The sequence below is a fragment of the Jaculus jaculus genome, chromosome 11, assembly GCF_020740685.1.
Source record: "Jaculus jaculus isolate mJacJac1 chromosome 11, mJacJac1.mat.Y.cur, whole genome shotgun sequence".
Lineage (NCBI taxonomy): Eukaryota > Metazoa > Chordata > Mammalia > Rodentia > Dipodidae > Jaculus > Jaculus jaculus.
This window is the reverse complement of record NC_059112.1, coordinates 38,015,117-38,033,928: the sequence shown is the minus strand read 5'-3', so window position 1 is coordinate 38,033,928 and position 18,812 is coordinate 38,015,117. Positions and strand designations below refer to the sequence as shown.

Sequence of the window (18,812 nt, the reverse complement as noted above, 5' to 3'; positions counted from 1 at the left end):
AAGGGGACATACACATCTGGAGTGCGTTCACAGCAGGCTGAAGGTCCGGGCACGCCCATTTTCTCTCCTTCTCTGCCTCTTTCTCTCTCTTAAAATAAAAAAAATTTTTAAAAAAGAGGTAGCAGCTGTGAAGAAGAGGCTAAGAAGTGGAAGGAGGATGGGAAGTGGGTCATGAGAAGGTAATGTGGAGGAGTTATGATCCAAATACATTGGGCACATATATAAAATTGTCAATAAATAAAAATAGGATTTTATTCCTAAGTACAGCTGTCTGCTTCATAGCAGTAAAATATTTATGATATTATATTTGCATATCTCCATATAATTTTGTTTTAAAATGTAATTAAGAACTACAGATAACCCACATACTTTTTAACTGTGATACAACAGTAATATCCCTGCTTGGCTAGAGTAAACCTTCTGTAAGGAAACTATCCTGCTGGCTTCCTCCATCAGCAATGGCCTCCACCATCTTCTGCCCTCTCTGTGTCCTGTGGTGCTGGGGACAGTGTCATCCCAGAGCAGCCTCCCATCTGAGGACCTTCTTCTCCTATGCAGGCCAGGCATTTTTCTCTGGATTCAAACAGGCAACAGTGACCTTTCTTTTCTCTTGTCTTCTTCACTTTCCACCACCTCCTGTCTTCCTGCTCATTTTTTTTTTTTTTTTTTTTTCCTGCTCATTTTTGACTAAAGAACCCCTGCTTCTCCCTTGGTCACACAGTGAGGCTGCAGTGCCTGAGGGGGCCCTGCCTCTCAGTTCCCTCCCATCCTCTCTGGCCCCAAGGCTTCCTAGACTCATGCATTTGGTTGTAAATTCTTCCAGGAGCTGTTTTTCTGTCTACTTTTCAAGATTAAAAAAAAAAAAAAAAGTTAAAACTTAAAAAAAAAAATGTTTGAAAAGCAAAATGCAGAAGAAGGAAGCAGTGACTTTTTTTTTTTTGGTAATTATGCTTTTGTTAATTTTTCGAATGTGTCTGTTTTATTGTGGGTCCACCATTGGTACTTCATCAAATGACCATTTCCTTGCTGAGCTCAGGTGGCTGAGGAAGAGCCACACTCAGGAAGCCAACACAAACCAGAGTCAGCTTTGCCCTAAGTTTTTATACGCTGTCTTTCTTTCCAACTTTGCACACAGCCTCTGTGTTCAGTTGACTTGTAACAGCTTTTTGTATTTGGAGAGAGTGTGACTATTGAACGTGAAACCTTAAAAAAAAAAAGAAACTAACCAATTTTGTTGGATTTGTTTTTAAAGGTATTAATTAATCTTCGCAACCCAAATTATGAAAATGGTGATTCTGTTAGTTTTAGGACTCATTTGGGTTTAATCCAAGTTCCTCTGAAAGTAAAAAACATCCCAGAATTGGTAAGTATGGGCATTTAAAATAAATTAACATATTTTCAAAGATAGCCACTAGGAGAATGTGTTTAGTACACCATGTATCTAAAGTAATAGCATATTTGAAATACTAAAATGCCGTCGTTTTTGGAGTGTGTGTGTAGTGTGTGGTGTGTATGTACGTATGGGCACATGTGTGTGGCATAATGTATTCTCTTTTTTTCTTGTTTCTTTCTTTCTTTTTTTTTTCTTTTTTTCTTTTTTTTTGTTATGTTGAGGTAGGGTCTCACTCTAGCCCAGGCTGACCTAGAATTTACTCTGTATTCTCTGGGTGGCCTCAACTTCATGGTGATCTTCCTGGCAATCCTCCTACCTCTGCCTCCCAAGTGCTGGGATTAAAGGTGTGCGCCACTAGGCCTGGCTCTTCTTCTTTTTTTACAAAAAGTATTTTTATTTATTTGAGAGAGAGTATGGATACACCAGTGCCTCCTCCTGCTGCCAACAAACTCCAAATGTATGCGTACTTTGTGCAACTGGCTTTATGTGGGTACTGGGGAATTAAACTCAGGCCATCAGGCTTTGCAAGCAAGATCATTTAACCGCTGAGCCATCTCTCCAGCCTATTCCTGACTCTTATGTAGGTGCTGGGGATTTAATTTAGGTCCTAATGTTTGTGCAGCAAGAGCTCTTACTTACTGAGCCATCTTCTCAACCCACTAACATCCTTCTAATTCCAAATATGTATAAGAAAGAACAAGTTGCTTTGCAAATAAAATTAAAAGCCAAGCTTACATTGACCTGTAAATGTTTCTGCTTCTTTCTTACTTTAATAAACAGCATACATTTATGAGGGAGTTTGTTGGGATTCAGGTGCCTGACATATGGCTATAAAAGCAATTGAAATAAGTTGTGAGCTTTATAAAATTTTGTTTAAGAAAGCACATTTTTTTTTTAAATTTTTTAATTTATTTGTTTGAGAGCGACAGACACAGAGAGAAAGACAGATAGAGGGAGAGAGAGAGAATGGGCGCGCCAGGGCTTCCAGCCTCTGCAAACGAACTCCAGACGCGTGCGCCCCCTTGTGCATCTGGCTAACGTGGGACCTGGGGAACCGAGCCTCGAACCGGGGTCCTTAGGCTTCATAGGCAAGCGCTTAACCGCTAAGCCATCTCTCCAGCCCAAGAAAGCACATTTTATTTAGTTTAACCAACCTTCATGGAGCTCATAACATGGTGAGACACTAAGGGAAATTGCCTTTTCTCTGAAGTCCATATTTCAATGAGGAGTTAGCTTTCGAATGAAATGTAGGAAGACTTCTTCATGGTCATTAAAATTTCCATGAAGTGAAAGGCATGGCTCTCAAGTTTGAAAAGAGTGCCAGGTACTCAATGGCATGATGAAAGGAGACCCACATCAAAGCACTGAACAAGAGACAATAAAAAAAAAATAGGACATATGCAAGAAAGTAGCACTGACTTCTCAGCAACAGCACTGGAGGCCATGATTCCCATGTTAAATCTGAGCTTCCAACATGAAACACCATGGTTGTCCCAGATGGAACATGAGGGTGAGGGTACCGAAGAGATTCCTGCATACCAAAAGTATAGATGATATCACAGGCTTAATGGAATGTGAAATTATGTTAAAAAGGGAAAATTGTAAAGGTGAAGACATGGTTTAGATATGAACAACATGAAAAAATAAAGTATAAGAAAAGAAATGTCTTCATAAATACATCATGCCTCAACAATGGCTTGCCTGTCTGTGCCTCCACAAAACTGGGGTTACAGGTATTCATGGCCAAATCTATGCTGTGGTGCTGGGGGTCAAACTCAGGCATAAGAATCACATTAAACTTTTACTGCTTTAGCTATTAAAAACTGGTAATAAATGCAATGCTTTAACTATAGAGAAAATCAATTTTAGTTAAAAATTAAAATATAATGGTTATTTAAAATCAATCCTAAAATGAAATGCATGTGTGTGTGAGTTAGGCTGAAGAGCTATTTGTGAGTAACACTAATAAATCACTAGCCTACATAATAACATAAATAGGAAAAAATAAACTAATTCCATTTGAAATGGGAAGGAAGTATGGCTTAGCATTTAGAACACTGAGGTAACTATTAATAGAAATACATAATTGCTTGGAGAATAAAATAATGTGTATAATATAGAATATTATGTGCTTAAAAGTTCTAGACAGACATGATTACTTTCCCTGGATATTATTAGATAACTAGAGGAAATCGGGAGAATAAATCTAATTTTTCTTTATTTTAGCCAAGCATTTAATAGTTCAAGTTTACTTAAAAATAAACTTGTTTTAGACATTTGTAGTGAAGTTCATTCAAATCTGAGTAAGGTGTATCATAGAAAGCACAGATAGAGAGAGGTTCATGTGGGTCACTCTAGACAACCATACTGGAAGGTAAGCTTGGTAAATTGTGCATGTGATGTGAGGTAGTGTGTGTGTGTGTGTGTGTGTGTGTGTGTGTGTGTGTGTGTGTGCATGTGTCTGCATGTCTTTTAGGAAACTTTTAAGCATTAATTTATTTACTCAAAAAGATATTTATCACCGGGCATGGTGGCGAACGCCTTTAATCCCAGCACTTGGGGAGCAGAGGAAGGAGGATTGCCATGAGTTCGAGGCCACCTTGAAAGTCCATAGTGAATCTAGGTCAGCCTGGGTTGGAGTGAGATCCTACCTTGAAACCCCCCACAAAAAGTATTTATGTATCATTTCTTTGCTAATTAGTATATTAGCTAAAATGCAAAATCAATAACAATTTTTGAATTAAAATGATAGCAGCATTCATATTGGCCAAAAGGCTCCAAGTAAAAAGTGTGTTAGGTAACAAAAATTTAGGAGAAAGAAAAATATTAGTAAAGGTTCTATATTTGGAAAAATATGTTTTAATCTCTTACTACCTATATCTAAATGCTTATACCTTTTCTATTATGCTTCACATGAAAGTGTTAAGTGTCATGTCGTCCTATGTACAGTAAATAGTTGTAGTTGGTTTACTTTTTTTTTTTAATTTTTTATTTATTTATTTGAGAGCAACAGACACAGAGAGAAAGACAGATAGAGGGAGAGAGAATGGGCGCGCCAAGGCTTCCAGCCTCTGCAAACGAACTCCAGATGTGTGCGCCCCCTTGTGCATCTGGCTAGTGTGGGACCTGGGGAACCAAGCCTCGAACCGGGGTCCTTAGGCTTCACAGACAAGCGCTTAACTGCTAAGCCATCTCTCCAGCCCATGGTTTACTTTTTAATTTTGAACCTATGTATGACTATTTAGATATATTAGTACTGTCTTTTTGTTTTTTTAGATATTGGAATAAAACAAAGATTTGTAATTTTTTTATTCAAGTTGAGATTTGGGTGAACATGAACTTTTAATGTGTAACAAAGTCTGATATGTGTGTTAATTCCTCATGTGTTGTTTTTCAGAAAGAATGCTTTGTAGAACTTGGCTTGAGTACAGGACAGCTGGGGATAGATGATGCTACACAAGTGCCTCCTGGTTAGTATTTTCCCTGTGCAGCATACAGATAATGGGAGCTGCTGACTGAGAATTATAGAAGAGTATCTTGCTAGTTACAAATTATTCTAGTAAATGTTTTGTATTTGAAAACTAAATATGTGTTTTGAAGGCAAGGTTTCCAGCCCAGACTGACCTGGAGCTCACTTTGTAGCTTAGGCTGGTCTTGAAATCACAGTGATGTTTCTACCTTAGCCTCTGGAGTGCTGGGATTTGTAGGTGTGAGCCATGAGGACTGGCTAAGCATGTTTTTGTCTCTTCTTGGTCACTATTGTCTTGTGGATTCTAGATAGTTTAATTATCAGAGTTCAATGACATTTTTTTTCTTTTAATGAGTGTCTTCAAAATGATTTTGAAAAATTTTTAGACATGTACATTGTGGTCATTGTTGGCAAAGTCTTTGTTAGTAACCCTCATCTTTTTTTCCTTTTCCTGGATGTCAGTATCTATTTTTCAAATGACCAAGTTAAGTGAACACCAGCATCTCCTTCAAGTAGACTTGGACTTTTAAAATAGCCTTTTGGGGGTTGGGGAGATTGCTCAGTGGCTAAAGGCACTTGCTTACAAAGCTCAGGTTTGATTCCCCAGTACCCACATAAAGCCAGATGCACAAAGAGGTGCATGCATTCATCCAGAATTTGTTTGCAGTGGCAAGAAACCTTAGTGTACCCATTCTCTCTCTCTCAAATAATAAGAAATTTAAAATAGCATCTTTGAACTCAGAATTATACAGAAAACTTCTCTAACATTTCTCTTTTGTGTTGTTTGTTCATAAATACAATGTACATTTCAATAAAAGACCAGAGGAGTATTTAACTATAATAGGAAAGTAAAAGTATGGGAGCTTATATTGTAATGGAAGTAATGGTAGGCATGGGCTAGGGGTCTCACTGTTTTGAGCTTGCCTCCGTTGTTGGCTAGTTGTGTGGCTTGTGTAGGTTACTACCCCTGTTTGCGCTTGTTTCTTCTATAAACTAAGGAAATTGGTTGTTTGTTACTATGTAATAATAGTAACATTACATAATAATGGTATTATTATAATAAATGGTACTTATTATAATAAAATGCATATTTAGCACACTGTTTTGCCCTCTTAGGATAGGTATTGTTATCATTCTTGTCACTTTCGTTGGACTGTTATTTTTTTTTAATTTTTTTGTTCATTTTTATTTATTTATTTGAGAATGACAGAGAGAAAAAGAGGCAGATAGAGAGAGAGAGAGAATGGGCACGCCAGGGCTTCCAGCCACTGCAAACGAACTCCAGACGCGTGCGCCCCCTTGTGCATCTGGCTAACGTGGGTCCTAGGGAATTGAGCCTTGAACTGGGGTCCTTAGGCTTCACGGGCAAGTGCTTAACCACTAAGCCATCTCTCCAGCCCTGGACTGTTATTTTATGAAGTATTTTATACCTTTGTTTATGGCCAGTGTTAACCATTTATAATAAAGGAAGGGAATAGTAACATAACCTTGAATTATGATTCTCACTTTTGAAAATATCTTTAATAATTATTTAAAATTAACAATGATTGAGATGGGGAGGTAATATGATGGAGAATGGAATTTTAGGGGAAATTGTGGGGGGGGGATGGAGGGTATTATCATGGGATATTTTTTATAATCATGAAAAATGTTAATAAAAATTGTGAAAAGAAAAAAAATTACTCTCAACTTTATAGTGGTTAGGCTCTAGGAAGCTTAGTATACTTATTGGGCTATACCACAGGTTTTCATTCTTTAATTCACTAATACAAAAAGTGTATGCTGTGACCCTGTTAAGGGCTAGTAGCTAGATACGAGTCATAGTTTCAGTTTTGGGGGGAGGTATGGGGTGACATCAAAGAGTTGTGGTGCTTGAAATCATTGTGCGTGAGGAGAAATTGGGGCAGAGCAAAGAGTACCTATGCCTGCCAGAGGAAGTTGATATTACTCTCTCAGTTGATGCAGTTATTTTTGCTCTCCCTACTTTTCAAATTAGGATCTCTAAAAATTGGGTTTAATAATGGTCATCCTATGAGACTGTTTTTAGTGATGCAGTATTTGTGTTTTTGCCAGACTTTCATATTCCAGGTTGGAGTATTTACTTCAAAAGAAGAATGAGATGAGTCATACCAAAATACTTTTGTCTTGCATTCACTATTTTTCAGTCCATGTCTGTGGCTTTGGTAAATTGAAAATTTACCAAAATGCTTTAAAATGTTAATACTTGTGTTGGACTTGAGGCAAGTTTTATATTGAAGATTGTTATGTAAAGTAACTTTTTATTCATCTTTAAAACCTATGTTTTAATTGCTACAGTTACTCATTTATATATTACTTAAAGTACATTTCTTACATAGTAACTCACTAGCATTCAGAAAGGTCTAGAGAAAGGTCTGTACTATATACATTCCATATACTATAGAACTTCCTTAACGATAACTTAAAATTAGTCATATCTGTCACTTATATAGACTTCCAAGTTTGCATTCATGTTAACATATGTCACACTCCTTGTGGAGACTATTTAAAGACCAGTGTTAACAGGGTGAGCAGGATTAGCACTGTGAGCCACATGCATGTAATTTAAGAGTGCTTTTGACTTAATATATGTAATAATGAATCTTATTAGATCAGTCTTCTAGCTGGACACTCTCTATACCTTGTTCTTTTCTAAAATAAAAATTCTGTTGGTACAGGATTTCTTGAAATATGTTCTATAAGTACTCATAATATGCCCCTTGATAAATTTTATCTTATCAAATAAGACTGGGGAGAACTGTGCCAGATAACTTAAGAAATACATGCCTATTCTAGAAGAATGGTTCAGTGGTTAAAAGTACCTGCTTGCAAAGCCTGAAGCTCTGGGCTCAATTCCCTAGTACATATGTAAAGCCAGGTGTACAGAGTAGTGCATATGTCTGGAATTTATTTACAGCAGCAGGACACCCTGGTGTGCCCATTCTCTTTTTCTCTCTCCCTCATAAATGAGTAAATAAATATTAAAAAAGAAATACAAGATGTTTTAACTATCTTAAAACTAAATTATTTCAGCTTAGCATCTTATTTTGACAGAGAACCTTTTTTTTTCCAAGCAATTTCTATCCATATTGGTGCATCTGTTAACAGAGTGGTTTTCATGGCATTCCAAGAAACATAGAGCAAAGATTAGAAACTCTGACTCCTTAGGGTATTTTATTCTTGGTTTAGAAGTAGAGCCCTTAAAAAGCAAAGGTATTGTATTTCATATAGTTGAATATTTAAATTATAGAAATGTCTTTTAAAAAATTTATTTATTTGAGAGTGACAGACAGAGAGAGAAAGAGGCAGATATATATATTATATATATTATATATATTATATATATTATATATATTATATATATTATATATATTACATTACGGTATTAACATTTTAAAGCATTTTGGTAAATTTTCAATTTACCAAAGCCACAGACATGGACTGAAAAATAGTGAATGCAAGAGAGAGAGAGAGAGAGAATGGGCATGCCAGGGCCTCTAGCCACTGCAAAGGACCTCCAGAGGCTTGCGCCCCTTGTGTATCTAGCTAATGTGGGTCCTGGGGAATCAAACCTTGAACCGGGGTCCTTAGGCTTGACAGGCAAGCACTTAACCGCTAAGCCATCTCTCCAACCCTAGAAATGTCTTTTAATATTGCTTATTTCATACTAATATGTCATCTCATAGAATTATCTACTTTTATTAGAGAATAAGAATTGGCTGATAATTTTTGATTATTGGTTATCAATTTTACCAATCATTGATATTTAAAACCAACCCCAAATAGATAGATAGATGGTTAAAAAGATAGACAGACAGACAGACAGACAGATAGACAGACAGACAGACAGATAGATAGATAATAGAGTGTATTTTAGCTGGATCCCAGGTACTTTCCTAGTTACTGTAGAATCTCCTCAAATAATTTCTTCAAACATTTAGAAATGAATAAACTAAAGAAGTACTGTGTTTCTAGATGTACCTAATGTACATTAATCTTTCAGAGAATCTACTGATTTTGCTTTCACGTTAGAAGTTTACACATTAAAACTAGGTTTTTGAAGTATTTCAAGCAGTAGGAAGCTGGCTGTCTCTATGGTCCTGCTGGGAGTAGTGATGTAGTTTGGTCTGCATTCAGGTATTCCTGGATTGCCCACATGCTGTCCTGGCCTAGTCATCCTAACACTCTAGCCATCTTCATACTGTTTTCTTCCTCAGGAGAGCTGTAGATACACAAGAAATACTAACAAAGGGAAAACAAACACAGCATCATATTTAGCTGGAATAAATCCAGCATTACAGTACAGGCTTTCTAGAACACTTTGTTAAATTCTTAGCCTAGGACAGGTTTCCTTCTTCTCTCCTGTGCCCATATGTGTGCCACAGACCACAGAACACATTTGCCAAAGTTGAAACAAGTGCAAAGATGGCTACAGGTTGCCAGGGAACCTGAGCTGTCCTTACTGAGTCACATTCAGTTCATGGCCTAACACTGATGACCCATTCATTAGAAAAGCTACTGTGGGCTGGAGAGATGGCTGAGCAGTTAAGGACTCAGGTTTGATTCCCCAGGATCCATGTAAGCCAGCTGTACATGGTGGCACATGCATATGGAGTTCATTTTATTTACAGTGGCTAGAGGCCCTGACACACCTATTCTTTCTCTTTCTCTCAAATAATTAAGTAGATAAAAACTAAAATTTAAAAAAGAAAAGCTAATGTGAAGTCTACCAAGTACAGTTTAGCTGCTCCTCATTGTCAGGAGATGGGAAAGACGTTGAAAGACTGTTTTTTCTCTTGAATGGAGAGAGATCTAAAAGTACTCTGTCCACACCCTGATGGTCTCATTATTTTGTTTTATTTTAATTTTTAAGAATGTTGTAAGAAGTGTGACAACATAAATTCTTCTAAATGCACAAACTGTATATACACCAATCATTGGATTACAAAGTGAATGAACTTGAGTAACCTCCAACTCAGTCAAGAGTATTGTCAACATTCTACAACCTCCTTTAGGAACACTTCTGAGGTCTACTGCTCTCATAGATGACAGTCCTGACTTGTAGCATCATAGGCTAGTTTTGGCACTTTGGGAATTATTTGGGGCTATACTTACATCTGACTTCTTTTGCTTAATGTTGGTTGTAAGATCTCTAGTGGGGCACAGAATTATAAATCACTTATCCTAATTTCTGTGTTGCAGTCTACTATATGTGTGTACTGTGATGTATTTTTGTCTATTGTTAAGGTCACTTCAGTTATTACTACAATTTGTTTTTTAATCACTAGCCTTGCTGTGAATTTTATTTCATGTACCATTGGAGATATATATATATATATATATATATATATATATATATATATATATCTACCTACCTATCTACCTATGTACCTTAGGGCATGTCTGAGAGGGAATTGATGATTGTTCACTTTTATCATTGTGATGGTTCAATGTTTCCTAATGGTTTTAATTGTATTTCTATAATGATTATTATGACCAAGAAGCTTTTCATATTTATTTGTCTTTAAGTCTCCTGGTGTTTTTTTGTTTTTTGTTTTTTTTTTTTTTTTTTTTTTTAAGGACTTGAAGTCCATTGCCTATTTGTGTCAGACAGTTGTCCTTTTCTCTCAAGAGTTTTCTATATATTCTGGATGTGAGTCCTTCGCCAAGTATACATACTATAAATATATGCATCCATTCCACTGGTGAGCAGAAGCTTCTTTTAATATGCTATAATGACCATTATGATTGATACTTTAGAAAAATAACCCCTACCATAAAATGTTTTAAGATAGTTCTTGTACTGCAATTTTTACCTATAGAAGATATCCTATTGTTCAATATTCTTTAATGGGAGATTGGAGTTGAAATAGGACTTTATATATGAAATTGCAAAGGTTTTTTATATCAATTGACATTTTAAAAATTATATATACATATATATATATTAACAGGCTATACTCTTTTGTCCCTTTCCCCTGGCTCCTATTACCTAGGGAGCCCTCCTCACTGGAGTTATGGTATTTACTATGGGACCAGTGAAAGCCTCAGTCATTCCCTATGGGGTAGCTGGGAACCATGCCTCTGGGTATTCATACCCACTCTGTGGCTCTTAAAATCTTTCAACCCTATCTTCTGCAATGTTTCCTGAGACATGTGGGGATTTTTTTTTTCTTATTTATTTGAGGGAGAGAGAGGGAGAGGCAGATAGAAAGAAGGGGGTACCAGGGCCTTCAGCCACCACAAATGAACTCCAGACACATGCACCACCTTGTGCATCTGGCTTATGTGGGTACTGGAGAAATGAACTTGGGTCCTTAGTCTTCTCAGGCAAGCACCTTAGCTGCTAAGAAATAACTCCAGCCCATGAGTTTGTTTTTTTAATGTATAATTTTATTATTGACAACTTCAAAACTTATAGACAATAACCATGATAATTCCTTCCCCTTCCTCACTTTCCCCTTCACAACTCCACTCTCCATCATATCCCCTCCCTCTCACCACTAGTCTCACTTTTATTTTGATGTTATCATCTTTTTCTCCTATTATGAGGGTCTTGTAAAGGTATTGCTAGGCACTGCAAGGTTGTGGATATCAAGGCCAATTTCTGTCTGGACAGTTGCATTGTACAGAGGTGTACCCTTCCTTTGGCTCTTACATTCTTTCCACCACCTCTTCAACAATGGACCTTGAGCATGAAGGGTGTGATAGAGATGTTTCAGTGCTGAACACTCCTCTGTCACTTCTTCTTAGCACTATATTGCCTTTTGGGTCATTCCAGTGGTCACTGCCATATGAAAAGAGAAGGTTCTCTAACCAACAGTGAGAGTAGCATTAATATATGAATATGGACATTAAGTGTAGTACTTGCTGGCAGTTTAGCGAACATAATATATGCTTTTAACTAGACAAGAGCAGGCTTTATACCGGTAAGGCTTATGACCTCCCCTGCCGTAGGCTTTGGATTAGGTTTTCAGTACTAGGCATGTATCCCCTCCTATAGAGTACAAGGGGTCACTTCAGTTTTCCTATATTTGTTGAGATTTGCTTTGTGTCCTAATACATGGTCTATTTTAGAGAATGTTCCATGTGCTACTGACAAAAATGTATATTCCGCAGCATTTAGATGGACTGTTCTATAGATATCTGTTAGATCCATTTGTTCCATGACATCATTTAATCCTGATGTCTTGGTTTATTTTTTGTCAGGATGTCCTATAAATTAATGAGAGTGGGTATTGAAGTCACCCACTAAAACTGTGTTTGGTGTTATCTGTGACCTTAAGTCTAATACTGTTTGTTTGATGAAATTGGGAGCACCCATGTTGGATGCATATATGTTTAGGATTGTCATGCCCTCCTGTTGGAGTATACCCTTAATCAGTATAAATGTCCTTCTTTAACTTTCCTCACTAATGCTTGTTTGAAGCCTATCCTGTCAGATATTAGAATAGCAACCCCTGCTTGTTTCCTAGGCACATTTGCTTAAAATACCATTTTCCATCAATTCACCCTAAGACAGTATCTATCTTTTATTGGAAGATGAGTTTCCTGGAGGCAACAGATGGCACAGTTCTGGCTTCTAATCCAGTCTGTAAGCCTGTGTCTTTTTGTTGGGACATTGATAAAAAATTGATTAAAAAAAGGCCATTGATATTAAGAGTTATTATTGAAAGGAATGCATTTATTCTCACTATTCTTCTTATTTTGTAGTGCTTCATTTTTCCTTTTACTCACTTGTTTTAATTAACATTTGAATATGGTTTATTTTTTTTTTCCTATTTCCTCCTGTGTGTGTTTTGCTTTTTCTTCAGTGTGAAGAATTCCTTCAAGTATATTCTGTAGAACTGGTTTAGTTGTCCTTATTTCTCCTTCAATTTGGATAGATAGATTTTCAGGATAAAGTAATCTTGGTTGACTATTGTTATCTTTCAGAACTTGGAATAAATCACTACAAGCCCATCTGGCTTTTAAGTTTCTGTTGATTAATCTGTTTTGATCCTGATGGGCTTGTCTTTATAGGTAGGCAACATGCCTTTTCTCTCTAACTGCGTTCAGTATATTTTCTCTGGTTTGTGGGTTTAGTAGTTTAATTATAACATGATGAGGAAAGGTTCTTTCTAGGTTTTTTTTTTTTTTTTTTTTTCTGGTTTGGTGTTCTAAAAGCTGCTTGTATCTGCATTGGCATTCTCAATTTGGGGACAATTTTCTTTTATGATTTTGTTGAAAATGCCTACTATGCCTTTGGACTGGAATTCTCCTCCTTCTACTATACCCTGAATTCTTATGTTTGATCTTTTTGTAGTTTCCTGAATATCTTGAAATTTCTAGTCATACCTTCCTATTAGCTTTTCTTTTTCTTTGTTGGACTGTATTTGATCTGCCTTCCCCCCTTGTCTTCTAGTTTAGATATTCTGTTCCCTCCTTCATCCATTCTACTAATGAGACTTTCCACCATGTTTTTTATTTGGCAAACTGTGATTTTCAGTGCTAGAGTTTCTGCCTGGTTTTTCTTCATAATTTCTATTTCTTTACTCATGTCTTTAATGACCTCCTTATTTCATTAAGCTTGTTTCCTTTGTTCTCTTGTAATTCCTTCAGGAGTTTGTTTTCTTTTCTAATTCCTTTGTTTTCTTTTTTGATTCCTTTAATTCCTTCTTTTCTTTGAGTATAGACAAAATCATGTATTTGAAATATTTGTCAGGCATTTCATATAAAACAGTCTCAATAGGGGTCATATCAGATGGATTTATAATTTTTGGATGGGTTGTATTGTCTTGAATTTTTGTGTTTCTTATATTATAATGTAGTGATTTTTGCATCCTGAGTTGATTTGATCCTTGGGTTTTCTAATAATCTGTGGTGCTTTTATATTTGGAAGTCCAACTTTATGTACCTTCAGAGTAGGAGTTTAAGCTGCCAAGTATAGCTCTCGTACTCTAATCCAATTGCAGAAGTAATCCTAGGTGTTGAGTTTGCCTGCTTTAAGTATTCTAATGGGCTGGGTGGAGCAATTTACTGGCAAAATTCTAAAATTCAACTGAGCAATATACACATTCAATAAAGACCAGCACAGAGTATGCAAATGAAACAAACAAATAACCTTAGAAAGCCAAAATCCCTAAGAGTGTGCCTTGCTCTATACCCTTAATCCTATCTGCTGGGAGGTTGAGATTTGTATTCTGAAATGGGTTCTAGGTCAGCCTGAGTCTGAAACAGACCCTGCCCCCAATAATGACAGAAGAAAAAGACAAAGGCCCTATGAACCTGAAAGCATCAAATGCAACAATGTTCTGTGAATTTGGTGTTCTGATCAGCTGTGCTGGATGTCCTGTCACCTGGGGCTGAATGTGTCCTCGGGATTTTCATGGTTCTGATGGTTGGGGGTGGGGGGTGGTGGGAGAATGCAGGAAGCCTGGAGTTTTACTGGAACTGCTCAGTTGTTCACACCTGTATCCCTTTCAGCAGCTCCTTAGCTGATCTCTGCTGTCTCCCCTTCAGGTTTGATGAGGTTAGAAAATCCTTTTGTTTGGTCTTTCCTGCTGTAGCTGGTTGCTGGGCCAGGTGTGTGCATGGGCCCAAAGTGCCTCTGCAGGATTCTGGCTGGGGTTTCCTCCTTTCTGGTAGATCTTGGTCTCTCCTGCTTCTCTATTGTGGCTAAGAAAAACCTATGCACCTTCACTTCTTGGAACAAACATGTATTTTGCCGTGATTTTGCTTAAATCCCTCCCTAGGCTTTTTTTTTTTAATTTCAAATAATTTTTTCTTGAAATACTATTTTAGAAGATTTTTCTTTGTACTTCTTTTTTATTAAATGTACAAAAACACTTTGTATTATGAAAAGTTATGTTTTTAAAAATATTTTATTTAATTAGTTTGAGAAAGGGAGAGAAAGAGGCAGAGAGAGAGAGAGAGAGAGAGAGAGGGAGAGAATAGTCATGCCAGGGTCTCTAGCCACTGTAAACAAAATCATGCATCACCTTGTGTGGGTACTGGGATATTGAACCTGGGTCCTTAGGCTTTGCAGGCAAATGCCTTAACTGCTAAGCTATCTCTCCAGCCCTGAAAGTTATTATGTTTAAACAAACAGAGAAAAAATAATTTATTAAATTTCATCTTCTGAATAAATTATGAACTCACTTTTAAGCAACCTAGAAAAAGATTTTATATATATATATATATATACACATATATATATATGTATATATATATATATATATACACACATATATATATATTATATATGTGTATATATATATACATATATATGCGTGTGTGTATATATATGTGTGTGTGTGTATATATATATATATATATATATATTTATGTATGTATGTATGTATGTATACATACACATATATAATAGTTTTCAGAGCCAGGAGTGGTGGTACATGCCTGTAATCCCAGCACTTAGAAGACTGAGAGAGGAGGATCTTGAGCTTGAGGCCAGCTGAGGCTACAGTGTGTTCAAGACAAGCCTAGGCAACATCTTGATACTCTATCCTCCAAACAAAAACACTCTGTAGTTTTCTAGAGTCGCTCACCATTAAAAATAATTAAAAAGTATCAGTACCAGAAACCAATGTGCCTCATTTCAAATGTGCTGATCCTATTTGTGTATAATAATTTTATTTTCTTTTAACATTTTTAGAACTTTTTGAAAATGAGCATGTGCGTATTGGGCAAAAGGGTAAGTTTAGGCAGATTTATTTTAATTTATATTTTAAAAAAAAAACGAGAGAGCTCTAGATAAATGTCTCCATAAAATAAACCAGGTGAAGTGTATTCTCTGTGAAGCTCAGTCACTGGACAGGAATAATATTTAGCCATGCAGGTAATCTAATGGGGATCTTTATTTAGAAGGAAATGTAGCACTGTAGCCTCTTCAATAAATATCAGGTAAAGAAGTTTACAACTGTTCGCTGAAAAGGAAATGCAGGTGCACATTCTCCAAGGAAGTTAGATTAAAACACTGAGCAGCAGAATTTCATGTTACAATCAAAGAGGCAGGCTTTCTTTTTGATGCGCCCACACACCTCTCATTAGCACTAACCAGATTCTGTTCTTGCATCAGGAGAGAATGTAACAACAGTGCCCGCCTACTGTTCACGGTGCTAGGACTTAATCAGTGAAACAAGTCTTTGTATTCTGGGCAATAATTTACCCATCTTTTGGAGATTCGTCCCCTTGCTTTTGTAAATCCTGTGTTGTTTTTGACCTATGAAGTGCCACCAAGTCTTTGTATCAGAGTGACTCTTCTGTGACTGTTAAATTGTCCTGTACCAATCTGCCTCGTTCAGTTTTGAAATCATATTTACTTAAAAGGCCTCATTTGTATGATTGACTTTCATTAAACACAATTATAAATTAAGTAACATATTCTACTTTTATTTTATATGATCCTTACATTTCCTTTTGTTATGCTTTCATTTAGAACAAGAAATTCTGCCCCCCCCCCTTCCTTTTAAGAGGAACTAGTGCTGTTAGGTGAACACCAGCAGTTGTCTAGTATATCTCATTTTCAGAGCTTTTAATAGCTTATGTTTTCATTAAAGAAACGAAAAGTGAAAGCAAAAGATAATATATTAATTTTTAATGGTGGTGGTTAAGAGTAACTTTGTTAAAAGGATATCCTCTCTCTCTTCTTATTTCTTTTAAATTTCCCCTTTCAGTTAGTGCTTGCACACAGCCAGTAGAGATGGATCACTTCCATTTCTCTGTCTTAAACTTAGTCATGATACCTCATGCACTATACTACTTGCACATATTAGAACACTCATGATTCCGCAACACATGTCTATGAAAGGTTCTGAATATATGACTTTACTAGATCAGAAAAGCCAACATTATATATGCACATATGTATTCATAGTGTTAGATCTATGGAGCCATATGGTTAAAGCAAAGTGACCTTAAGTTACCTACATGAGAAAGCTTTTATCAGGCTGAGCAAGAGCTAGGGAAGCTTATAGCTTATACTTTCTAGGACTGTAAATAAAGCCATCTAAAAATCCAGAGGGCAAAAGAAAATGATAGTATGACATCATGTCAGATATAAAGACTAAATGTTAGCTTCCAAAAAGATTTATAATTAAAGATTTCCTAGACATGTCTTCCATTATGAGTTTTCTAATGGATTTAATATGTTTTGACAGTTCTAGCACAGCAAGATAGCGCTGCCGCTCAACAGTATGTCAGACAAGGAAGCCCCACAGCTCTGAGAGCTGAGCTGTGGGCTCTCATTTTGAATATCTCCAGTCAACCTGAGGTAAGAAGAATACGTGTTCTCTTTCTCCATCTCTCTCACAGGCTGTCACACTTAAATCATTCTGTCACTTTCTCCAGAATTCCTACTTGACTCCGTGTTTAGATCAAAACACTTGTTATATTCATTTGATACCTTCTTTCTTCAATGCTGTTACAGAGCTGCGGCTAAAACAGGTAAATGTTTCCATAAAATAATCCTGCTGAAGTGTATTCTCAGTGAAGCTAAACTAGTGGAGAGGAATAATAGCCATGCAGATAATCTAATGGGATTCTTGCCTAGCACATAAAAGATAGTAAATAGCCGGAGGTTGTGGTGCACGCCTTTAATCCCAGCACTTGGGAGGCAGAGGTAGGAAGATTGCCATGAGTTTGAGGCTACCCTGAAACTACATAGTGAATTCCAGGTCAGCCTGGGCTAGAGTGAAACCCTACCTCAGAAAAAAAAGATAGTAAATATTTATTTAATTTTGCGAAGTCAAATGATATAAGTATTAGTAGTTATTAAATAAGGCTATTCTTAGAGAAAATCCTCCAGGTCAGGGAGATGAACTAACACAATTGTAGAAAACAACAACCTCACACAGTTGTTCTTTAGTATAAATCTGTAGCCCTGTGCCCAGAGGGCTATGGTTCATATTTGTCAGCCCTCTATCACTTAAAAAGAAATGGTGCCTGAACTGACTTGAGGCATAGAATTATGTAGATTCCTGCCTCTGCAAGTTCCTTTGGTCTTCTGTGGGGACATGGGTCAGTCATTTCTACAGTACTAGGCAGTTCCCTCTCCATTTCTCCAAGTTTTACCTTAAAGTTTGGACTTTTTACTTTGCATTATTTCCTGACAAATCTTGCTTTTTGTTTCAATGAAAAATAAATTTATCAATTTCTATCTTAAGCTCCTATCTTGATGCACAAAACTCACTTTCATCTTACCACTACCTCAGTGGAGATGTGCTCATATTTTCCAAGGCTCCACGTGGGCTTCCTTCTGTCATTGGCATTTTTTTTCTAAGTCTTAGACCTCTTCTTTTGTAGTGCTGTAGCTTCTCTAGCTTTATATATTCTCAAGTCTTCTCTGTTTTAAGGAAAAAAACCCAGATCTTGTATTTGATATCTTATCATGCTATGTTCCTGTTCCTTTTTCCTGTAATAGCTACAACACTTTCGAAAATTATTTTTTATTTATTTGAGAGTGACAGACAGAGAGAGAAAGAGGCAGAGAAGGCAGAGAGAGAGAGAGAATGGGCACATTAGAGCCTCCAGCCACTGCAAATGAACTCCAGACGCATGCACCACCTTGACCATCTGGCCTACATGGGTACTGGGGAATCAATCTTCGAACCAGGATCCTTAGGCTTCACAAGCAAGCACTTAACTGCTAAGCCATCTTTCCATCCCTACAACACTTTTTGTTTGTATATGTTGGTCTGTAATACGTGTGTGTATGTGTGTGTGTGTGTATGTGTGTGTGCATGCACATGTATGCATGCCTTTACTGTGCCCCATACACCTGCCTGCTGGGGTGCACTCACCTGCGGCTCGGCACACTTGCCTGCAGTGGCCAGAGTGGGATGTTGAGCATCCTACTCCATCCGTCTTCCACCTCTTCTTGTTTGAGTCAGAATCCCAGATGTTTATGTGGGTTCTGGAGATTTGACTGTTGCTTTG

At 36.9% G+C, this 18,812-nt stretch overlaps 1 protein-coding gene across 3 annotated transcripts in view; it reads left to right on the top strand.

The window, feature by feature from the left end:
- The window catches only part of Tbc1d19 (TBC1 domain family member 19), a 170,399-nt gene that overhangs the window by 65,588 nt on the left and 85,999 nt on the right, over window positions 1–18,812 (top strand). For all 3 annotated transcript variants that reach the window (XM_045130142.1, XM_004656101.3, XM_045130143.1), the window contains 4 exons: window positions 1,253–1,363; window positions 4,791–4,863; window positions 15,532–15,570; window positions 17,036–17,148. In XM_045130142.1, the coding sequence (XP_044986077.1) occupies window positions 1,253–1,363; window positions 4,791–4,863; window positions 15,532–15,570; window positions 17,036–17,148 (336 nt within the window). The remainder of the gene's footprint in view (window positions 1–1,252; window positions 1,364–4,790; window positions 4,864–15,531; window positions 15,571–17,035; window positions 17,149–18,812) is intronic.